Genomic DNA, 25,457 nt, shown 5'->3' with positions numbered 1-25,457 from the left:
ACAGAAATCACACCAACCCAACGTTCAGTCCCCTTAAAAACTTTATTTTTTGCAAAAGCACAGAGGTGTGCTGATGGCTCACCAGTCTGTTGCTGGGTCTGGTATAATGTACAGGCTTGAGTGATCTCTGCTGAATGCTGAGAGTGACTGTACCAGCCTGCTGCTGCCCCATGGGTAGCCAGTGCTGGGAAGGTGGCAGGGGGCAGAGTTAGGGTCTTTACTGACATGACTTTTGTAGCCTAAGAAAGGGGTATTTCCTCTAAGTTCCAACTACATTTATGAATGAAGCAAAGGTGGGAAGAAGGGGGAAGATGTACCTGCCCTGCAAAATGGGTCTTTGTCACATGCAGATAAGCAAATAAATAATTCCTTACAAACTACATCTTCAAGGGAATAAATCTAGTAGAATCATAGAATCACCAACGTTGGAAAGGACCTCTAAAGGTCATCTAGTCCAACCCCACTGCAGTGAGCAGGGACATACTCAACTAGATCAGGTCACCCATGAAAGAAGAGCAAACAGAGTAGTGGTTTGGGGATACTCCTATTAAAAATACCTGAAAAGAGTAGGAATCCAATGTTTCTTTGGCAATGGAAATTTTGTTAACAAGCTCTTAGAAAATTCTGGTTTGTGTTTTCAGGAAGATTAGCAAATGCCATAAGCTTAAACCATACGTGCTAAATTCACCCATACATGGTTAGGTCTTACCATAAAAAAATGAAAAATGCATAAATTACTCATCCATGTAATGTCAACTAGTGATTAACCATAGTAGTTTTCCACATCTGAGATGATCCTTTTGTTCTTCTATCCAACACAGGCATAGAACTTCATAGTCAGATACACCTTTGCCAGATAACTCACGGTTTTAAAACACTGTAACGGGGAATTGGTGCCTTTGAAGGCTACCAGGTTAACAGCTGTAGAGTCTGAAGTTTATCCACAGGAAAAAAACCTGGGGCTACCTAACTAATTTCATAGAGAAACTCAGGCAGATTTATTTTCAGAGGTTTCTTGTAACTGCACGAGTTCTTTATCTCATTTTTACTGTATGACTTGGCATGCAAACCAAGTTGTAATTCAAATATCCCATATTTCTGGGGCTACCTGCCTGTGTTGAAGCCAGCCAGGATGGCCAGGCTCATGCACGGGAATCTATTGATCTGGGGCTGACACTGGGTGCCAACAAACTGTAGTCCCAGCTCCGAGGGCTTGAATGTCCATCTAGGTCTGCTGAATCGTACCATCTGTACACCTGAATTGTACCATCTCTGACTACAGGGTTCTTCTGCAAAGAGTACACTCCCTTTCTATTTTACTTTGGGCTGCTGTTGTATAAGCAGGGGCTTCAGGTGGGCAAGTTTTTAGGGACTCAATGTGTAAATTAAATTATTTCTGGTTTTCTTAAAAAATGCACTTTGTGCCTGGGTATGGTAAAACCTACTGGTGTAAGATTCTCTCTGCAGAACTTGCCCATACTGAGTGTGGTAGGAAATGCAGGAGCTCAGGTGCGGGTTTCTCCGTTCCGCAGGTTTTCACTTGAAGCTGCCCAGTTTCTGCATTAGAACAAAAAAACCCAGAGCAAGCTGAGATTTATGACTGTGATTACAGCCACCTCCCTTTGCAGGACTCATGTTTTACCAGAGCAAAGAACAAGACTGCTTTTGCTCTTCTGGTGTCCTCCTCCTCCTTTCACTGCCTTCAGCCACCACAGGAATTAGGAAGGGGAGGGGATGCTGAGGTTGATGAGACAGGGCTTGTTTAAAAGGCAGTTCTCAACTAGGGCAGTGTTATGGCAGCATTTTTTTCCTTATGCTTAGTGCTTTTGGTGCCTTTAATTCTTTCAGTTAGAGAGCAAAATCTGGAAATATATATAGTAAGCTACTGAATATATAGAGGTTACTGGAACAGTAAAGTATTCACATGGATGAAATAAGTAGCTTGTCTTTTAAGACCAAAATTAAATCTTACTAAGAAAACATATCACTTTTTTTAAAATTATTTTTTTCCCTCGAGTAGGAGTGGTGTTGAAATGATTCATTGAAAATTTTAGCCCTTCTTAGCCTAGAAAGGGTAAAAGTATACTTGGGAAGATCATTGTCTCAAAAAGAGAATTCAAGAACCATTTGTTCTCTGGAGCAATGTCTTGTATCAGTCTTCCAGTGCTCTATTAGGTGTATGGGTGCATTCAACCCGCTGGCTGGGCTGAGGTTTGAGCTCTTGCACCTGGGAGGTGTGTGCTTCAAGAGCTCCACAGCACTGTGGATCTCGGCCTCCTCTCCTGCATATTTCCTCCTGAATGATGTGTGCAAGTTAGAAGCAGGATGTCTGCTTTTTAAGTACAGACATTGCAAATGTGATTGCACTGCTAGCAACATAGGCTTTCCAGAGTTATTTTTGATGAATATACATGGTTGTCTTTTAGTGTCACTGAATTCTTTATGAACAGGAATTTATTTGCTACAGGATGGATAAGGAGAATTCTCTTTCGAGTTTTATGCTTTAATGGAAACATGATCATGTTAAGCTATGCTGTCATTTAAAACATTTGTAACACATGTAACCTTAGGAGCCATGAGTTGTTACTACACCCTCTAGCACTTCATTTTGTTGGCTTTCTCACACTGCATGTCTTTTGGCACCATGTTGTGTTGCAAAGCTGAAGGCTGCTAGCCTCAATGCAGAGGCTGTCCAATTTACATTCTAGTCATACTGCAGCGTTTCATAACCCTGCTTTAGCTTATCCCTGGCTTCCCAACAGCTCTGCTGCCTGACACTACATGGGGACCTCCAGGGCAGGGGAAAGAGACTGAGTGTCTCAGGGAACAAAAGAATCTGCAATAGTCTGTGCTGAAAGAAACCATCAATGTGGGGGGTACAACAGTGTGACCTGAAAACTGGTGTTAGCCGATGGTGGGTCAGTGGGCTGTTGCGTGGGGATTGTAGTGCAGATGTGTGGACCAAAAGGAAGTTCCCATAAACACTTTAAGAACTAAGCCCTTGTAAATGTCTCTGCTCAAGTCTGGGGGAACTGGAGAAGGATCTGCACAAAGCAATGAGTTGATGGGCATGCTTACAAATGCCTCAAAACATTATGATATATATGAATGCTTGCTTTCTTTTTAATATTAGCTTTTAATTTTGTTTCTTGAGTCCACGCCTGAATAAAGTCCTCCAAGTTAATGTCTCATGTTCAAGAAGACAATACTGCCACTGCTGAGAGCCCCTGCCAGGACAGCTCAGGCTGTGGGCGTTGGTCTGGCACAGTGCTCTGATGTGCAACCTGGATCACTTGTTCTCTAGCAATTTTGCTTTGCTAACTTTCATGTTTTGTATTGCAGCCATGAGACGCAAACGACCTGCTGGGATCATCCCAAGATGACTGAGCTTTACCAGTCTTTAGGTAAGACACCAGTTTGGGGTTTTGTTTTTGGTCTTGTGGTTTTGTTTTTGGGTTTTTTTTCCCAATCATTAATTCTTAAGGAAAAGATTTCCAAAAGTAGTAAAAACCCAAAACAAATTGAAAGGGAGAGGCAGTGCTTCTATCAAGGTTAAAGTTTTCTGGAAGGGAAATATTTGAGATATGATAACACATCTCAAACATGCAGTGGAAAAAATAACATTTCCTTTAGCACATTTGAAATGTGCTGGGTTTACGAAGTAATTTGGGTGCATTGTTGCAAGCTCTTACTGAAAGACTGGGACAGAAATGGAAAAAAAAAAAAAATCCTGGATCTTTTCACTGTCTAATCTACTATACAAAAGGCAGATGAAAAATCAAACCAAGCTGCTGTTAATGTTGACTTTTGGATGGTAGGAAGCCAATTGAAGCAATTTGCCAGACTGCGTTACCACTGCTTTATTTTTAAAGCACTTTCAATACTTCGAAGGCATGGCAGCTGTCATGATGTCATTTTGAATACCCAAATTGCATGCTTATTATGACTTCAGATGTGCCTCTCTGGTGAAGGTTTTTTTATTTTATTTTATTTTTTAACAGCTTTGGATTTTATTAACAGAAGCACATCTCTAAGATAAAATAGGTCAATCCGTGCTCTAGCATAGGCTGCTTGGCAGGCCATTTAATAGCTAACTCTTTGCTTTTAATGGTTCTGTTAATAAATAATAGAGGGTATAATAAAAATTAAGCTATTTCTCTAAAAGAGATATCAGTGAATATGCTGCATTCATAAAGGAGGTTATGTCTGTACAGCACACGTACATAAACCAGCTTTAAATGAGCCAGCTTGAGCACTAGAGCAGTCAAATCTAGCAACCAGTGTAGGCTTATTTACCATGGTGAAAAATAGCTTAAATTATCTCCTGCTAAACTCTCCTTTAGCTGCTGAAAACAGTCTAATTATGCCATCTTAATCTATTTCAAGCTAACTCAGGTATCTCTGTGGTGCTCTGCAGTTAAAGGCATACCAAGAATATTTTAGAAAAGTGATATGATGAAACAGAATGAAACATGAAGATATTTTTTTTTCCTTACAGAATTAGCAGTGTGGCAGCAATTTGTTTAAAAATTAACCAGAGTACAGCTCTGTGTATTGAAAAAGGATAGAAGATGTGTAAGTTCAGACTAACCAAATGCAAAAGCAGACAAGTATTGACTTGCCATTTAATTATAATGTATTACCCTGTTTGTCTCCTATATCTTTCTACTCCTAAAGTGAGTGGTTTAAGAGATTCAGGACAGGTAGTAATTGCAAATGCAGACATCCCTTTAATGCAGGTAGATCTTCAAACAGTTCCCTGTTAATTGAACCACACTCTGACTCCATGACCGCCTTTGATCCAGAGATTGAATGATATTTCTGATACTGTTGTTGGTCAGATCTAAAATCCTGTTGCAGCTGCTTTTCTTCTGGTGTTTCCTTGTTTCAGATAGAGTACTCCTCTGAATATCAGGAAGTGAAGAGATAATTATATATATAAGGAAGGAAAGCCTCTTCTGATGTGTTCACATCCACAGTTCAAAAGTTGTGTGATTGTTGAAATCATTTTGTATTTAATTTAACTGAGTTTCATCACCATGGGTATCATCCAAATGTCAAGAGTTTAAGATACCCTTATTTCTTGCTGCATAAAGAGGGAGTATGTTTAGGCAGATTTTGTTTCCTTTTCTTACAAAACCCTGCTGCTGCCTTTTCAGGAGCGAGGAGTATCCCAACGGGCAGTTCTTTTTCTGCCTAGTTTTATCTCCTTTGAGGCTGAGACCAAATGCTCATTAAAATGATGCAACTCTGGTTTTAGCAAAAGATGTGTAATGTGCATTTTTATTAGTAAACTTAGATAGTCATACATGTGTACAAAACAGATTAGACAAGGTGGTTCTTTGTACGCTGCCCCATGGGGTGAGGCTTTGATAGAAGTGCTACTGAATAAGCTACCAATTTATTTTATTTTTGAATTGGGTGTATTCATCATTGCCTAACTCATACAAACTGCATAATGCAAGCATAACCCGTTTAGTCTTGAAGAGAGCCCTTGATGTATTTGCAGTGCTTTGCTTTGCCTCGGGTCAAAACGGTAATAATGGGATGTTTGAAGTCTTTTCAGGCTGTTCAGTAATATTTTATCTGAGAAGATATTATGAAAGTTCATTTTTATAGTGCATACTCATTAGCTCTTCCTATTTTTCCCACATTAGGATCCAAATTTTGCTTCTCATTCGTGTGAAGAAGGTAATAAAAGAGCTTAGGATGTGTGTGTTCTTAAAATTTGGTGGAAAGTGTGAATTCTGCAAGCCAGGTAAATTCAAAACCAGGGAGACCACATCAATGCTGTCAAGAGTTCTCATTTTCCAGCTCCTACACTTAGCCTGTAGGGAATAATTGAGCTATGTGATGTCTCTCTCTATACATCCCAGGTACTGACTGATGTGCTGCCTTTCTGTAAATTGGCCCCACTTTAATTGGCACCAGTATATCATAATTTCTGAAGGGAACTTTATGTCTAATTTAAATTCTTACAAATTACATTAAGTGAAGGAGGAAGATGCAGCCTGGCACAAGGTAATGCTCCTCACCTGCCTGTGTCTTTGACACACAAGAGAAACTTCTGTTAAAGCAAAAAATCCCAGAGTAAGATAAGTTTTATTCTTCACATATCCAATTCACGTACCTGCCAATTGTAGGTTTTTGTGGTTTGGGTTTTTTTTTAATTAAAAAGAGATTAATTCAAAGTTTGCAGCTTACTGACCTCAGCTTTCTGTCTTTAGAGAGATGATAAGATGCTTGATAGTGTGTAGAGAAGGACAGCAAGACTGGTGAGGGGTCTGGAGCACAAGCTTTATGATGAAAGGCTGAGGGAGCTGGGGTTGTTTAGCCTGGAGAAGAGGAGGCTCAGGGGAGACCTTATTGCTCTCTACAACTACCTGAAAAGAGGTTGTAGCTAGGTGGAGGTTGGTCTCTTCTCCCAGGCAACCAGCAACAGAGCAAGAGGACACAGTCTCAAGCTGTGCCAGGGGAGGTTAGGGCTGGATGTTAGGAAGAAATTCTTCACAGAAAGAGTGATTTGCTGCCCAGGGAAGTGGTGGAGTCACAATCCCTGAGGGTGTTAAAAAAACGTGAGGCACTTAGTACCATGGTTTAGTTGATTAGATGATGTTGCATGATAGGTTGGATTTGGTGATCTCTTGGTGATCTCTGGTTAATTCTGTGTGTGATTCTGTGATTCTATTTATACAGATGAAGCTAAACTTCTTAGGAACATTATTTGGTACTAGTAAAAGAAGATTGGAATGTACTGTGTACAGTTTTGCACCTTAGCAAATGGTCCAGGAAGTGATCTATCCTGTCTTCCATAGGGACTGCATCAGAGGATGCAGAAAGAACCAATAGAAATAAATTCTACAACAAGCTGCTCATAAAGGAACTATTCTCAAATTTTCTTTCAGCTCATTTGCAGAAACACAGAAATATGGCTGTTTATAAAGATGCTATGATTAACTACAAAATGTTTGATTTTTTAAAAACAGATTTAATTTTAAGATATTAAAATTCTTGTTCATGGCTGTTTTTCATTCTTATTTAAACAACATAACATTTTTATCAGTTTTAATGAATTATCCACTCCTGACTCAAGTTGGGCAATTTTCAGTCTTTATTTAATAAAGTTATGGCTTCTTAAAGTCACATAATAAGCTGTTAGTATCAAGTGACTTAATTGTTGCATAATGCTCAAATCAAAATGACAGCAGATAGCTGCAACAATCATAGAATGGTTTGGGTCCTCCAAAGGTCATCTAGTCCAACCCCCCTGCAGTGAGCAGGGACATCTGCATTAGGTCAGGTGTATCCAGTAGATGTTGGTGTCAATTAATTAAGAAGAAATTATATAAACTAAGAACATAACTAAAAAATAAAGGCTGAAATATGAAAAGTAGTAAAAATCAGTGATGTGTGAGTCTCGAAGGTTCAAAGCCTGACAGACACCCCCTGGTTTGTATTTACACCCTTATGAACCGCTCCCAGTTTCTTCTAACTTCCCTCTAAAAGTCTTCAAAGTACTGAGAACTGCTCCAGCTACTTTTCTTTCCAAAAGCAGTTCCCCTGAAGCAGGTCTGCTTTCTTTTACACCCTTCTACAACCCCCCCTTTACGAATTTTCTTGTCCTTCATAGTAGCTCCAGGGCGTCACTGAAATGAGAATTTGTTTTATTTCATTGTCCCGGAGAGTTCAAGGTCTCATGGGTGAAGAAAGAGATGGAAAGAGCAGTGGTCTGGGTTTGTTTAATTTTTTTTTTCAGATGATCTCCTGAGAGTGAACATTTGAAGCTAGTAAGCTTAGCTCAGAATGATAGTACTTTGCCTTTAAGCTGGAAATGACTAACCTTGCAATGATAGCCCAGGAGAACTTGGCCTGTCATGCTATGCTGAGCCCAGGAGAACCTGGCTTGTCATGCTATGCTGTTAGTGTCTCTCTCCTCCAGCCTTCCTGTGTAATGTCACTACAAGCCTCCTCAAGGTGCATTAGTGTCACCATGAACAGTAATTGCAGTAGCAGGGTGCAGTCAGAAATGTTGCCGTGTGCATCTGTTTATCTCTCCTAATTCACCAAGGCAAGATGAGAGGATGAAAAACACCCTTACCCTTGCAGACTGCAGTGCACTGGTGACAGCTTTCCATTTAATTTGAAGGGATGGGGGACAGCTCTCTGTGGAGTACACAGAAGAAATGTCAGCATTGCTTAACACAAGGTGGGAGAACGCTGGAAAATACCTCTGAGCTCCACTAGGCTTTCAGCAGTAGCTGCTGTATTGATCTTGTGGCTGGCTGCTCTTGTGCAGCAAGGTGAGCTTCCAGCTCTGAATGACTAAGGTAGATAAATATTACCCCTTTTTAGTTTGTGTAATTCAATTTGTCCTTCTGAAATGCTACCTGAAGAGCTCAAACTGCCCCTCTCTGCCATAAGAGTTTTTATGGCAAACTACTAAACCATGTATTTAATAAGGTTCTGCTCACATTCCAACCCCATCATGGGGTGGAACTAAGGTGTACATCAGAGCCATCTTACACTTCTGGGTTTGCAGGCTGAATAGAAGCCATTACATGCTGAAGCTAAAATCCCCAAGGTCATGTCAGTTGGTGTAGTTATTGGGGTGCTGGGATATGCTGTGGTGTTCATCCGCTTGGTCTAGGTGCAATCAGCAGCATTTTGGTGCCCTGGGTACCTCCCACAAAGTAATTTGCAGAGAGACTATCAGCTGGTTTAGTCAGGGGGACAGGGTTAGTACAGCGTGCCATATTGCTTCAATTAGAGTGGTTAAGCTGTCTATCTGTATGTATAAAAACACTGTTTATTGTTATTTATTCTCAAGGCAATGTAGATGATAGCATTAATTATAATAGAGTCAATGGCTGAGACTGGGCTGATATTAAACCATGTTACTTGATTAATTTCTTCCCTTTGTGCATTTGTCTCATTTGCATTTTGAAATTACAGTTCCTAAAGAGGCAATATGTGTCACTGTGGGGCATCAATGAAAGATTTATATACAAGGCTTGGGCAGAAGAAGAAACTCAGCATTCTTATAAGCTAGCCAGGGAATTGCAGCTGTATTGAACTAATGTGAGCTGAAGCTTCTTGAAGAGTCAGAGTGTTCTAAATGTCTGATGAAACATGAAAGTTTGGTGGCAGTTAGTGGAATTTGGTCTATTCAGGATTGTAAAGTAAACAGTTATTTAACCTCTGTTAGGTAGGCATTGTCAGAGACAACAGTGACATGTAATTCCCCTGTTTGTCCACTGCAGATAGTATCTTTATGAACAGCTATATGAGCATTTCACAAGCTGTGGTTGAGTAAGACTTTCAGATTATGAGATATGTCACTGTAGGTTCGTGGTTTCTTCCTTTAAAAAAAAAAGACAGTAAAATAAAAACAAACCCAAACCAACCAAAACCAAACCTACCCCCCCCAAAAAAACCCCTCAAACAACACCAACTAATCCCCCCAAAAAACCCAACATTAAAAAAAACAATCAAAAACCCCCACAAAACCTCCAAACCTTAAAACTCTGTATATCTTAATCAAGTGAAGATGAATATTTGACTTGATGACATATAACTTTTTTTTTCCAAAGAATTTAATTGTTCACTGGCCAACACTCTTAAGATAGTTCTCACCTGAAGCACATAAACTGCTTTTCTCACTTGGGTGGTGTCCAGACAGTAAGAAAATGTCTGTCCATAAAATCAAGTGAAATGGCTGTTTTGTTGCCATTAATCAAAACCCAATTGTAATCATATTCACAATAATATGAACAACTAACCCCTTGCAAAATACGAAGTAGTTTACAGGTAGATAGGACCTGAGATGCCTTCAGATTGCACTGTGTGTGAGGCACACAAATTACATGAACAACCTTTGACAGAGGGTAGTATGGCCCATCCTGGAGCTTTTAAACACTTATGTGCTGTAGAGGAGAACGCATTAGATGGAACATCCCTGTCATTCAGCACCCTTAGCAACTGTAGAGAGGGATAGTCTAAGAGCCACCATGGGAAGCAGCTGAGTTACAACACTTTACTTAAAACCTGCTGTCTGAATTACAGATGTGACGACATAAGAATACAACAAAATATCCCTCCATGCTGGATGCTAAACCTCTTGTTAAATATGTTTTTTGAAAGCTCACTGTTGTTTTTATTTTTAGAATCATAGAATGGTATGGGTTGGAAGGGGTCCCCAAAAGTCATCTAGTCCTGCCCCTTCTGCAGTAAGCAGGGGCACTCTCCACTAGATCGGGGTGCCCAAAGCCTTGTCAAGCCTCACCTTGAGTATCTTCAGGGATGGGGCCTGAACCACCTCCCTGGGCAACCTATTCCAGTGTTCCACTACCCTCATAGTAAAGAACTTGTTCCTAACATTCAATATAAATTTACTCTTCTCTAGTTTGTTTGTTTGTTTTTAGTTGCTTACCTAGAATAGAATAGAATAGAATAGAATAGACCAGGTTGGAAGAGACCTTCAAGGTCATCGCGTCCAACCTATCATCCAACACCATCTAATCAACTAAACCATGCAACCAAGGACTCTATCAAGTCTCCTGCTAAACACCTCCAGTGATGGTGACTCCACCACCTCCCCGGGCAGCACATTCCAATGGGCAATCACTCTCTCTGTGTAGAATTTCTTCCTAAGTAAGACTCAAGGATCTAAGGATGTGTTTTTCCTCTTAATATCCTAATGTAAAACTTGGATTTTAACATGGAAGGATTTTTTTAATAAAAATAAACCTACAAGTTGTTATTTGTTGGTGCTGCATCAGGATTCAGTGGCACACGCCATCAGGTCTTTCAGATTTGTAATAAATCACTGACCACTTTGTCCTATGAGAGGTTTGAGGGGTTTTTTTCATATGATTCTTCACTGGCAGAAGGATCTGCTATGTGTAATCACAGCTGGTTTTACAATACTGGAGAAGCACAACATTGCAAAATGTGTTGATGAAGCTGTCTTAGCTGTTTTGAAGGAAGGACATAGCCCTTATGTTTTGAGATCTCTCAACATGCTGAAAAGGTTAGGATTTAATTATTGGATCATCTTGCCATAGTTGTTCTGATTTGAGTTATTCCTGTCAGCAGTCTGAAGGCCTCTTCATTAAAGCTGCTTGTGTAATAAGAGCAGTAGTTTTTGTTCCATGTTGTTTGTATTAATATGAATGAACATAAGAATATGAAGATACTTATAAGTTGCAGGCACATGATGGATGTGGAGGAAATCACTTCTCTAAATATCTTTCTTCCTACTGCATTAGTTTCCATGAAGCAAAGGGAGGTGTTGTCATGTCTGTAATGAGAAGAAGGCAGCAATGAAAGGAGATAGTTTCTGAGATGCTGACACTTTAGCACCTTAAACTCTTTTTACCACAACAGTGGGAGGGCTGCAGCAGAAGCTTAGGAAGACTGTGGAGGGGTCTTGCTGCTGTGTTGGTTGGAATTGTTTGTTGGAAGGCATCAGCTGTAAGCACCTCTTCTGTTTTACGGATCTTCTGCAATATAATCTTAAATCCTCTCCCCTGGAATAATTTTATTCCCTTGAACAGCCTTCATGGCTGAGTGATGGGACAACTATAAATTGTCTTTGCTCTGGGATGTAAACATGAGTGTTACCACATACTCCTCTGTCATCCTTTCCTCAGCCTGTCCTTTGCAGGGTCCAGGTGACCTCTTCCACCACACTGTTCTTTGAGACCATAAACAGATTATGCTTTCTAGCATTTACATTTTTTATTCACAGCTTGAAAATTACCCTCTGAGCCATGAAGCCTGGGAGCATCATTAGGTGACCTGCAGAAGTTTCACATATTTGAAGGGCTTTTTAGCCCTCTGACCTCTCATTTGGTTGATGAGACAGAACATACTTTCTGGGAGTGGGAGGAAATGGCTGGTGGAAAGCTTGTGTAGTACACTGAGCTCTCTGACCTGTCTGAAGATGATAAAAGCTCTAGAGTCAAGAATTAGTGGATGCTGACTCTTTTAGTGAGCCCTTTGGGAGTGAAGATAGCATTCTCCCAGGCCCCGGGAAAGGGAAACACAAACAAACAAAAAAAACCCCAAAAAACACAGAACAGGGAAAGAGGAATTACTGATGTTTCCATAGGCCCTGGGAAGATTGCTGCTGCATCCTCCCTCCTCCACATATTCCCAGCAACAGCAGCTGGCTTGTAGCCAGGCAGTGCCTTTTGCTGCCTCACTTTAAGTCTCCTCCCACGTTGTTAATGGTGATGTTAACCTCCAACACTTCTGAGCTCAGTGACCACTCACACAAGCTCTTATTCTGTGTCTCTCTTCTGAAAAAAAGCAAGGGAAATGTTTTGAACTCGGTTAGGAGACCTGGGCTCCCCTTGTTGCTCCACAGAGCAACCCATTTATTCCAGCAGTAGCTCTGAGGAAGGAAAGACACCACTGACAATTTTGTAGGAGTGGGGAGGGAAAAAACCCCAGATCATTAAGATCCAGTGACCTTGAATGACTGTCACTACCTGGTAAGATAGCTGTCCATCAGGAGCATGGAGGTGGTGGCATAAGAAAGACAGGAGGTGAGCCAGGTGACACAGGGACAGTAAACTGGCATGGATTAATACTGATAACAATTAAGATGGGAGTGGAAGCATTCAGTGCCTACACTTGGCCTCAGTCATCGGGCCAAAAGGTGACATTGCTGCTGCTTTCCCAAAACCTGAGATTAGGGCTCCAAAACTAGCTCTTGACATTGCTGTTGATCATTTACAACAGATGCTTCTTTGCAGCAGTGTCATTAAGTGATAACAAGTTCAGCGTGTATTACATGTGCAGGAAAATAGCTGTGAACTACAGCACTCTCAGGATTAAGTGTTTTAATGATCATAGAATCACAGAATTGATAGGGCTGGAAGGAACCTCAGGGATCATCTAGTACCAAACCCCTTGCAATGGGCAGGGACACCTTACACTACATCAGGTTGCTCAGAGCCACATCCAGCCTGACCTTAAAAAGCTCCAGGGATGAGGCTTCTACCACCTCCCTGGGCAACCTGTTCCAGGGTCTCACCACCCTCATGGGGAAGAACTTCTCCCTAACATCCAATCTGAATCTACCCATTTCTATTTTTTTTGCAATTCCCCCTAGTCCCATAACCTGACACCCTAAAAAGTCCCTCCCCAGCTTTCTTTTAGGCCCCCTTCAGATACTGGAAGACCACGAAAATGCCTCCTTGGAACCTTTTCTCCAGACTGAACAGCCCCAACTCCCTCAGTCTGTCCTCATAGGAGAGGTGCTTCAGCCTTCTAATCATCCTCGTGGCCCTTCTCTAGACATGCTCCAGCACCTCCAGATCCTTCCTGTAATAGGGGCTCCAGAACTGGATGCAGTACTTTAGGTGGGGTCTCACCAGAGTGGAGTAGATGGGGAAAATCACCTCCCTTGACCTGCTGGCTATGCTTCTCTTGACGCAGCCCAGGATGTGATTGGCTTTCTGGGCTGCAAGTTCACACTGGTGGCTCAAGTTGAGCTTCTCATCTCATCCACGAGCATCCCCAAGTCCTGTTGTTCAGGGCTGCTGTCAAGCCCTGATCAAAGCCTGAAATGAATATATATTTCCTAATATTTCTTTAAATGTAGAAAAGCTTTTATTTTCCTTCATAATATTCAGGGAAAATTTGAGGAAGGCTTCTTCATTTTATCAAATGCTTGCCATAATCTGATGTTTATTCTTTTTCCAGAACACAAGTGCAGATTTACAGCAAGGGTACAAAGTGTGACTTCAGTCACAGTGTGTTTGTGTGAGGCTGTTTTGTTTATTTCCCTTCAAGACAAATTAAATTGCTCACTGTGTCCCACACCACATTAAGGCTTGTGGACCTGTTGGGATGATTGTGAGAGAGAGGGATCTGGCAGAAAGAATACACAGGAGAACTGTCTGTTAAAAAGGTGTATGGAACTTTGCAAAGAAAAAGATATTATATCCAAAGCTGAAACTTTCTCTTCTGCTGTAAGATGTATTTTAGAAACATTCCAAAGCTTTTATTAAGGTATACAAAACTACTGAGTTATCAAACCTCAAATTACTCATTCAGAACAACTTAATTAAAATTAATGTAATTGAGACTATATTCCCCCTGCTACCTATGTCTGTACAGCACTGTGAATCATATTGGGGTAGTTACACTCAAGCTTCCACATTGCAAACAACTTTATAGCACCTTAGTGCATATGCCAGCAAGGAACTGCTTTATATTTGGCTTGTTTTTCATCATATTCTTTCTCTCAAAGTCTGCCAGACTTGGAGGTAGCTTATTGGGCTAAACAGACCTTTTTTCTTTCTTTTTTTTTTCTGAGCCAGTATATGTTTGGTTTTTTAAGCCTTCTTTCTGTATTTACAGAGTAGTTTACATTTTCCAAATGCTTTCCCATCATTAACTCCTTAGGCCCCATGGGTTTCATCAAGTAATTTAAACACATTCAGCAGTGTTGCCGGGAGCTGAAACTGGCCAGCACTAACAGTCCATTTCTGTGCTAGAAACTCCTTAAATTACAAGATGCCAACTGATCTGTTGGGAATGGTCCCCAGACTGCCCAGGAGTCTCTGTGCCCAGGAATTAGCTGGGTATGTGACAGGGCCAAAAGCATGCCAGCAGCAGCCTGGCTTCTCAGCACTGGGGGTGACCATGCTGTCGCATACAGAGTTGTCTACTCCGCAGTTCCACTGCCATGTAGCATACCTGGGAGGTTCTGGTAGTGACGCTTGGGAAACAGCACTAGTTCACAGAATTGCTTACCCTGGTTCTCTTTGGAGGTACCAGTTTCAAGCTACACGTGGTTAGCTTTGGTATCTACAGCTGATCTGTTCAACTAAACAAAACCCTTTGCCAGATTTGCACACTGACTTCTTTATCCTGAGTTTGATTTGAGTGGTGTATCTGCACCGCAGTGCCAAGTCTAGTTGTAAATGATGAATCGGGCAGTGTACTGGTACTGATGGCAGTAATTCAGACACAATAGTTTGAGCCTCAATTTCAGTGAATTTCATCTTCATTCTCTCTGTAAAGAGGGCTTGCCCAAGGCTACCCTCAGTGAAGTCAGGGACAAAATCAGAGTAAGTGCATCTTCCTCAGTCTGGTTTCACAGAAGGGAAAGATGCAAATGCAATATCCTTGACAGTTTTGGTCCAGGACAACTCATTTGAGTTTTGCCATGTTCACTACTTAGACTACAGACCAGTTGCTGTACCTTTCTTTGGACATCACCACAATTCAGTGAGAAACAATGTTCCTGTAGCCAGTACTAGGCCTCCCACGCACCGAGAGGCTTCTCTGTTCTGGTGTGAGTGGTTTGGTGTGTAGCCTGCCTTGTCTCTGTAATGTCCCTCAAGGTTTACAAGCCATGGTTAAACTGTTCATGGGGACTTGTGATGATGTCCTTATTTTTTCAACTGTATGAGAAGAAAGACTTTAGCAAAAATTGCACCATTTCACATCATCTTACCTGGGTACCATTCCCCATTGTGCTGCCCCAGCCCAGCAGTCCCCACCATTTCAGAGGTGGGAACTTGGAAGCTCACCTGGCTGGATGAGTTGGCTTCTCTCCATTTCAGGACGTGGCTGAGATCTGCTTAGGTGGAAAGCACAAAAGTTTCATTGTTTTGTTTTTTTTAAGTTTTCTTTTTTTAGCAGTAGCTGAGAGTCACCTGTGTTTTCCTGAGCAGAACTCTTCTCTTGGGACTGCCTGTAGAGAGCCTGGCTGGTGCATCGGGCAGGCAAGGAGGAATTTCAGGTTCTTATCTCTCTCACAGTGCCTGCGGTGTGAAAGGCTGCAGTATTTTCAGACAACACTGCTGCAGTTACTGATGTTGTCCTTTCAAGTGCTCTTGGGTGCTATGCCTTTGAAAGAAAGGAAGTAACATTTGAGGACTTTTTCTTTTGGATGATTGTCAGGGTTTGAAAGCTTTTGCTTAGTAAAGAGTTTCTAACTCTCCTTTTTTTCCCCCTCTCCTTTTAGCCAACGAGTGTAATCTTCTCATTCAACTTAACAACCTATTTGTCAGTCTGCTTATTTCTAAAGGGTAAAGCTGATAACTTACTTTAATGTTTCTCCCTACAGCTGACCTGAACAATGTCAGGTTCTCGGCATACAGGACTGCCATGAAACTCCGCAGACTGCAGAAAGCTCTCTGCTGTAAGTATGTGCCTGTGCCTCACCTGTTGCTGGGAAGACTGACCAATGCAGAAGTGAAGTGTATTTGCAACTTTGAGAAGCACCCAAGCACTCCCCCACATAACCCAGCCTCTACTTGGTGTGTGGAAACTGCTCGCCTGAAGGGTATTCTGCTGCCACCAGTTTGCATGTTCCTTATGAAATCAAAGTGCTGGATGGTTTGCACTTCTGTCCCTTTTAAGACAGCAGTGCATCAGAAACAAAGCTAACATCCCCTACGTATTTCTTATCTCTGTACTCTTTAGCCAGATATTTTCACTCTGCTCATAGCTGGAGCCACATTCTTTGTCAGGCATGGCTCCAGACCAAAGGAACAGGATTGTAGTATATTGGGAACAGTGAGAGTTCTGGTGAAATGATCACTCCAGAAGTGAAGTTGCTAATGGTTTGTGGAGTTGAATCTTGAACCCTGAGGGGCTGTTGCCTTTAAATGACATCATCACAATAAACATTTAGCTTAGTTTTTCCCTGGCTTTTGGTTGTGTTCAGAAGTCTCTCATCAGCCATAGATTAGTGATGTGCATGTTCTAACATTTTAATTCCCTCAAGTGGTGTATGATATTCCTCCTGTCACTGGAGTTACATTTACTCTTTAGCATATTGTAACCTTGATAGCTAAACAATTTACTCATAGGTTTTTTTTGTCAGGCATATCTGTTGCCCAAACAAGCAGTTTATTAGGTGGTACAGTTTGGGGGTGTTATTAGAATATTTTAACACTCACTATTTGACATTTAATTGCAGGGTTAAATTTCTGACAGAGTTGCAAATGTCTCAGATGTTGATTTATCTCAACTTTAGATTTGTGCTCACATGCTTTCTGGAACTGTGTCAAACCTCAGTATTTTTTTAGCATGTTTGCTCTTAGGCTTATAAGCATGTGTCAGTTCCACCAGCGAATAGACTTAATTTCTGAATTCATGAAACCATAGGAAATAATTCCTTTTTTTTTTTCTTTAAAAAGAAAAAAGACAAACAATAAGTTAGTAACACAATGAAATATTTTAACATGAATGCATTGACAAAGAATGAATTGATGATGATCAGAAGGACAGACATCTTTCCATGGCACAGCAGTCCTGCCACGCTTGTAGTGGAAGGGTAGTGTAAAGAAACTGAAGTGATATGCAGTGAAAAGCATTCACAATCAGTGCAGCACTTAAGTAAGGAACTAAAATGTTGGGAATTACAGGCTTCTCTAGCTGGCAGTGCACAAGTGTAATCTGTAACAGGTTTTTATGGTCAAAAGTGCAAACCTTTGCATCCTGTTTTATCTGTACTTTTCTGCTTCTTACCACTGATCAACTCTAGGTTCATCTTGGGCTTTGCAGTGTGGAATTGTAATTGTGCACTGAAGTCAGTTTCCTCTCTCAAGGTTACATTTAGGTAGAGTTTCTGAGAATGGATGTTTCCAGAGACATGCACTGGCGCTTACAGTGATTACTTTAGCACATTCTTCATACTTGTATCTAAGGAGAAGTATTTAAGGAATCTGGTTAGCAGTCTTTGTTCTTACAAATATAATTCCTTGGAGACCCCATCATTGTATCTGTGTGTTCTTTGATTTCAGTGTTGCTTGTGAACTCAGTTTAATTAGATTTTACTCAAAAAAACCCCAAACTCATTACAAAATTCTTTTTCTGCAGTTTAGCACTAGTAGAAATAGAGCACAGAGCTGGGTTTTGGGGCTGCTCTGCGTAGTCAGAAATCCCTAATTTCCACTTTACAGTAGGTGCTGCTGTCAGCTCTTGCTTTTTATTTCACTTTTTAAATTGCAGCAGTTTATATATGTGTGTGTGTGTGTGTATATTCTTTTCTGTAAGCTTGATAAAAAGCAGAGCAGTTTTGTCTTACGGGGAGCATTCTAGAGATGTGTGCACAATAGAAAGCCCACAGATGTGAAGGTACAGCCTGTGTCTCTGTGGCAAGAATAGAAACACTTTACCAAGTGAACTATACTTGGGCTCAGTTCTTTTCAATTTGAAAATCAGACCAATGAACATTAAGACACTAGGATAGAAAACCTGAAGAAGAATATGGGAAATGGTAATCCTTAAGAAATAAATGCCTGTGCATTGTGTTACCTTAGAATCTAGTGTGTGGCTCTATCATCCTAGCTTTTGAAATTATTGTTGGCATGCCCAGTGCAACTTTGCACTTTTTTTTTTTTTTGGTTTGTTTTAATGTATGGCTTCCTTTCATAGTCACATCAAAGCATGTTGACTTTCTTGTTTTGCTACTTTTAAAAAGGTCTGATCTTAAAGTGCAAACCACATCTGAACATTGTCATGTCAATAAAATAAGATGCATTTGCAAACTTTCCTTGGAGATGCAGTAAAAGGAAATATTAAGGAACTTCTGCTAGGTTGCTTTTTAGCCTTGAATTTTATGCAGTCTAGATTGAATGTAATTTTTTTTTAATGTATTAGCCAACACCAGCAGATTACAGAGGAGATGATCTTGCATTCTGGGAACACTATTAATCACTTTTATCACTAGCTATATTTTGAGTTTTCCCTAAGTTCAATACTTTCAATTACAGCCTGTTAGTTGTCATTTCTGTCCTTCAACTGATTAGTTATTCCAGGGCATCTCTGATGCTTTTCCTGCAGTCTGGCCACAGGTTGGTGACCAAACATCCTAACATTTTTTTCTCTTGCTTCATAGGCCAAAGTAATATTTATGTAGATGAGCTAGATGTCAAAATAAGCTAGCAGCTACTGCTCAAGGAAATTTTGGAGTCAGTTTTGGCATTTTAAATAGAAAAGAACAAAAGAGTGGCAGAAAACCCACAAAAAGAGAACAAAGCATAAAGTGGTGTGGTTTGTTTCAGTGAAAGCTTTGCAAATCTCTGGGTGATGATGAGTATAACTCTTCAATACATACACAACTGTTGAGACTTGTCTTTTGAAAGTCTGACATTCATTGGATCTTTGTGTTTACTTTCAGGAAAGAAATAGGCAATTCCTGTTTCTGGGGGAGCATCCCCTTACACTTCTTTAATCTTGGTGGGAAAGATGCAGGAGGAATTTAATGTAGTGAAGGCCAGAACCATGCTTTTTCCTATAAAGCAGAGGGTGGTGGCAAGCACTTTTTGCTTGTTATGAGCATGTGTTACTGACTTCAGGATAGGACAGGAGGTTGGTGAAGAGCAGAGTGAAAGGCTTTTCAGAAGTTGCTCCTTATTAGTGGGAAAAGCTTTCGCAAAGTGGAATGACCCATGTTTAGCACTAGCTGCATATATAATTAAGCTGCCACTCAGATGCCTGAGGGGTTCATTTAATTACCATTGATTCATAGTCTCAGAGGAACTGAGAGTTTGGCCTGAAGCTTGGAGTTAAAGGTGTTGTGAAGGCAGAGCTCTGTTTGCAATTTGACTAATAAGTTATTACAAGAGAAGCATCCTTCTGAGACTCTTAGGAATGAGTCTGATAAATATATATTTTTGCAGGATATAACACTGACCTTAGAATAACTGTATTTTTTTTATGCTACTATGTTATCTTCCAGAATGTTTTCTTTTAATAAGCACCTAAAAAAAAAAAAAAGTCAAATTCCAATAAAACTCTTCACAAAACCACAGACTCAAAATTAAATGTCTTGGTGTGATAATGAGAACAGCATTCCAAGCTTTCATTATTCACTCGAGTACTGAGTATGTCAGGCCCACGGGATGGAAATTTTCAGAAGTGCTTAAGGGATTTGCCAGCAGAAGTCCCTATTGATTTCCAATGAAATCCTGAAATTCTTTTGGCAATTATGAAATCCCAGCATACAGTCCATGCAGCATTAGCAAGCAGCCCTGTGCTCAACTGAAGTAATTTTCATCTCCACTAGGACATCAAAGGTTCAATTCATCCCTGGCAAAATAGGATACTCAAGTGTGAATTTGGCAACTGTGCCCTTAAGCGGGATCAAGTTCTGAAAAATATTCCTCTCTGGGGTTCTGCATTTAGCCTCTGCCCTGTTATTATTATTATTATTATTATTATTATTATTATTATTATTATTATTATTATCCTTCTGACATTACCAAGAGATCAGAGAATCGCAGAATGTTAGGGGTTGGAAGGGACCTCCAGAGATTATCGAGTCCAACCTCCCTGCCAAAGCAGGATCACCTCAGGCAGGCTGCACAGGAATGCATCCATGTGGGTTTTGGCAGCCTGTTCCTGTGCTCTGTCATCCTCACCATAAAGAAATGTCCCCTTGTGTTGAGGTGGGGCCTCCTGCATTCTAGCTTATATCCCCTGTTCCTTGTCCTATCACTGGGCACTACCAAAAAGAGCCTGGCACCTTTCTCTGGACACCCATCCCTCAGATATTTATAGATGTCGATAAAGATCCCCTCTCAGCCTTTTCTTCTCAAGACTGAATAGCCCCAGATCTCTCAGTCTTTTTTCATAGCAAAGATGTTCAAGTTCTGCAGTCATCCTTGTAGCTTTCTGTGGGACTCTCTCCAGTGTCTCTCTTGAACTGCGGAGGCCAAAACTGGGCACAGTATTCCAGGTGTGATCTCACCACCTAAGATGTTGCTTACTATGACTCACATTTTTATTCCAATGAGAGAAAATCTCATCTTGCACTTGGGTCAGTTCATCTCCCAGTTTTGTGACAAACTTTGTGGATGATTTTGGGCAGTTCCATTTTGGGCCAGATGCTACTCCATCAGATCATGTTGGATCATGCTGCACTTTGTGACTGCTTGTGTTATGAGCAGGACTAACAGCATCCAGGCTTTGATGTCCCTATTACTCACACCCTAGAAATTCTGCAAGGAATTACAAAGGGTTTTCACATGGTAGCAGGAAGATCTGCATCAAGAGTCTCATGTTTTGTGATTTCTTTTGTTCTTAGTTTGCAGCTGACACCAAGTTGGGGACAGCAGTTGATCTGTTAGAGGGTAGGAGAGCTCTGCAGAGAGACTTTGACAGGCTGGAGAGATGGGCAGAGTCCAAGGGCATGAGATGTAACACATCTAAGTGCCGGGTTCTATACATTGGCCACAACAACCCCATGCAGTGCTACAGGCTGGGGTCAGAGTGGCTGGAGAGCAGCCAGGCAGAAAGGGACCTGGGGGTACTGGTTGATAGTAGGCTGAACATGAGCCAGCAGTGTGCCCAGGTGGCCAAGAAGGCCAATGGCATCCTGGCCTGTATCAGGAATAGTGTGGCCAGCCGGAGCAGGGAGGTCATTCTGCCCTGTACTCAGCACTGGTTAGGCCACACCTTGAGTACTGTGTCCAGTTCTGGGCCCCTCAGTTTAGGAAAGATGTTGAGTTGCTGGAACATGTCCAGAGAAGGGCAACAAGGCTGAGCTGGGAGAAGAAGAGGCTCAGGGGACACCTTATTGCCGCCTACAACTATCTGAAGGATGGTTGTAGCCAGGTGGGAGTTGTTTTCTTCTCCCAGGCAACAAGTAGCAGAACCAGAGGACACAGTCTCAAGCTGCACCAGGGGAGGTTTAGGCTGGATGTTAGGAAGAAGTTCTTCACAGAAAGAGTGATTGGCCTTTGGAATGAGCTGCCCAGGGAGGTGGTGGAGTCACCATCACTGGAGGTGTTTAAGAAGAGACTGGATGGGGTGCTCGGTGCCATGGTTTAGTTGATTAAATGGTGTTGAATGATAGATTGGACTCGATGATCTCAAAGGTCTTTTCCAACCTGGTCTGGTCTATTCTATTCTATTCTATTCTAATTTTTTTATTCCCATTTTACTTTGTAAACCATTGTCCTGCAACTCTTTGATTTGGTGTCCCAAGAAATGTGATTGTTCTATTTATTTTACTGTGGAGACTCAGAGCTGAGAAAGGGAAGGTCTATTTTGCCTTGGACATCCAAATTTCAAAATGCAACTGACTTAAATTGAAATGAAAATCAATATTTTTAAAGGTCCATGACAAGCACCATGTTAACTGATAAGTTTAAATGTGTCTCACTCTGTCATGTCATAGAGGTAGTTATAAATGAAAATGCTCTGCAGAGTTAAAAACGGATGAATTTCATTAATAAATATTGAAAGAGGTAATTTGATATTTCTGGAACCTTCTCTTGCCTGTTCTCACCAGAGGAAAAGTAACAAGCGGGGTTAATACTGCTTCAGCTGTGATTTGTTTGCATATTCCTTGTGGAGTTTTGTTCAGTTAAGATTGCTGGACTTCTGTGGAAAATGGACAGCATGTCTCAGGAAAGCTGGTGGCATGTACTATGTTTAGAGCATATTTGCTGAATATAGTAGTCAAATATTAGCCTATCTGTAGGAACATTAAACATGAAATGAGTAATTTTCACTTCTATAGTAATGTATGTGTAAAATTTCTATAGGGTATGAATAGCATAATAGGTACTTTACAGCTAAAAAGGAACTACATTTCACTTTTATAAGCACTACCCTCTAAGACTACAGCTGAGTAAACAGTGCACCTGTAGGAGTCTTGAAACCAGTCTTGCATGTGTCTTTCAGAGGATGTAAAATGTCCTCTGACCAGTCATAAAAGCCAGGTGAATTGTTCTGTGGTCTTTCTGGTACATGTAATACAGCCAGGCTTTCTTAGTCTTTATTGTGGGTTTGTTTGTTTGTTTTTTTGATCATATTTTAACAGTGGATCTTCTGAGTTTGTCTGCTGCATGTGATGCCTTGGACCAGCACAACCTCAAACAAAATGACCAGCCAATGGATATCCTGCAGATCATTAATTGCTTGACTACCATTTATGATCGCCTGGAACAAGAGCACAATAACCTAGTCAATGTTCCTCTCTGCGTGGACATGTGCCTCAACTGGCTGCTGAATGTCTATGACACGTATGTATGGGTGCTCTGAACGTGGGGTGCTCAGGAGCTTTCCCAGCAGCACAAGGAGGTGGGGGAAGGGGTAATGAGCTGTTTGCCCTACTACAAAATGAATGTCTTGAAACTGAAGAAAACAGCCAGTTGAAGAGAAAGTTTAATATACCTAATGGTCTAATGCCTGCATTTAACTCAATCAATACAGCCCTTGGTTAGGCTTACAGTCCTAGCTTTATTGAGCTAAGCAATAAGAGAGCTGGAAAAGAGAACTTTTTAAATGGCATTCTGTGTTCAGAGCAATTCTGGGGGACAGCATGTCCTCAGTAGGCCACAGCTTTACATGGCTTTTTAGATGTATTTGGATAAATCCAAGAGAGTTACCAAGAAGGAACAGTATGAACACTATTGTATAGCCTCTTGCATGTCTGTATTTCTGGATGTTAAATCTTTTCAGAGCTATCCATTTTTATTAGCTTTCAGTCTATAATTTTTGTTCAAAAACGGAAGAATCGCAGAATCACAGGTTGGAAGAATCACAGAATCCATTCAGGTTGGAAAAGACCCTCAGCATCACCAAGTCCAACCAATAACCTTACTCTACAAGGTTCACCCCTAAACCATATCCCCAAGCACCACATCCAAACGACCTTTAAACACATCCAGGCTTGGTGACTCAATCACTTTCCTGGGCAGCACATTCCAATGCCTGACCACTCTTGCTGTGAATTTTTTTCCCCCTAATATCCAGTTTAAACCTACCCAGTCACAGCTTGAGGCTGTTCCCTCTTGTTCTATCACTAATAACCTGGTAGAAGAGGCTTATCTGTTCTAATGTCCTTACAATCCACAGCAGTCAGATTTCAGGAAAACTTTATCTAAACATTAATTTTAAAAAGTGTGCCTATATGCCTAGATAAAACAGAGTAAATTTACCTTGGGAAAATGTAGGCATTCCTGTTCAGTGGGTAAGTGATGTTACTCATAATGCACAGGCAAGTTCCCACGCAGGTTTTTAAACTAATTTAAGAGTAAGCCATCATTTTTATATTTGGTGAATATAATGAAAAAAGAAAAAAAAAGTCAATGGAAGTCTTCATTTCTGTTTTGAAGGTTCTTATCAGCCACCTTCAGCCAGACACACTCATTGCTGTAGCAGAATAAACATTTATGTTTAGAAATGGAAGGTCAATGATTATATTTGTGTTGCCATTTTGAACCCTATTGAAGTGCTATGACATTGTTCTTCCGTTCAGTCTTTATGACAGCACTGACGTTTTTATGATCACCTACCAAAAAAGGTCCACATTTTTTACAGGGTCCAGTCCTGCAGAATCAGCTCCAGTAAGCCCATTGTTTATAACATCCTCTGCAACAGCTGCAATATCCTGTGAGGTGGATTACCTAGATTACAGTGTATTTTTGGGTAGTGTACTGGTAGTAGGGAAGGGGGCTATATTCATTTAAGAGCTAGATTTTATTTCTTTAATCTGCTTTGGCTTCCACAGAACTCTGATCCACTTCTGAATTATCATCAGCTATAAATAACATATAGATGAAGATACACAGTTAGCCAAAACTGGAAAAGATGTCCCAGGGATGTTAATCCAGATCAGCCATGTTAGGAGCAGAGAAGGAAATAAAGGTCATTCCTCAGGCTGCTCCTAGGCTGGACTGTCCAGTTTAGATTTGCTGTGTCCAGTCGAGTTTTCTCTGTGTTGCACTGTGCTAAAAGTACAACATTAGAAATTATAATTGGCTGCCTCCAGGCAATTCCCTAGGTATGTGAGGGAGCTGTATATTGCAGGGCACAATGAAACAGGGAGGTGTTTTATGTGTGAGGAAAGCTGGGAGCTATTTTGCTGAAATTCAGGTTTGAATTGCACTGGTAAGAGAGGTGACCTTGGGGGTTACATGTGTTTCGTTTTCATTGTAAACTTAATAGGCAGAGATCAACCGAAGTGCGTAGCTGTGCTGGAGACGTTTAATTAAATGTACTGAATCTTTACTTTTCTTATAATTGAAAACTGTCATTTGTAAAGATATTAATCAAATTCACAGTCAATGGCTGTTCTAATTATGGGCACAGCTCTGCAAATCTAACACGTTTCAGATGATTTTTTTTTAATTGATCAGTCACTCACGCTCATTTGCAGTAACATGCTAAATTACTGGTTTGACTTGGGTGGAGAGGAGAGTGAACTGAACAGCTTAGGATTTGTGCAAGTTTCAATTTAATGTGCCTAGCAGGGAAATCATCATTTTACATTCTTCTCCTGTATAATTTGCACAAGCCTGGTATTCATCAGCAGGAGTTTCTTAGGGCACAGATGATAATTAATTTGGAGAAGATTTGAGGGAGAGGAATAAGAGGAGTGGAGTGTGGAGAGCATAGGTAAACAACAAATGCTTACTCTTGATGGAACAGAGAAGAATTTTTAGTATAAGATTGCACATTCTAAATCTGGC

General features: G+C 40.8%; 1 protein-coding gene across 14 annotated transcripts in view; it reads left to right on the top strand.

The window, feature by feature from the left end:
- Positions 1–25,457, top strand: part of DMD (dystrophin) — a 1,125,431-nt gene that overhangs the window by 1,036,940 nt on the left and 63,034 nt on the right. For all 14 annotated transcript variants that reach the window (XM_054165808.1, XM_054165807.1, XM_054165806.1 and 11 more), the window contains 3 exons: positions 3,343–3,404; positions 16,091–16,165; positions 22,805–23,006. In XM_054165808.1, coding sequence (XP_054021783.1) covers positions 3,343–3,404; positions 16,091–16,165; positions 22,805–23,006 — 339 coding nt within the window. The remainder of the gene's footprint in view (positions 1–3,342; positions 3,405–16,090; positions 16,166–22,804; positions 23,007–25,457) is intronic.

The sequence above is a fragment of the Dryobates pubescens genome, chromosome 12 (assembly GCF_014839835.1).
Source record: "Dryobates pubescens isolate bDryPub1 chromosome 12, bDryPub1.pri, whole genome shotgun sequence".
Taxonomy (NCBI): Eukaryota; Metazoa; Chordata; class Aves; order Piciformes; family Picidae; genus Dryobates; species Dryobates pubescens.
The sequence above is the reverse complement of the archived record's forward strand: the minus strand, read 5'-3'. Positions and strand labels throughout refer to the sequence as shown.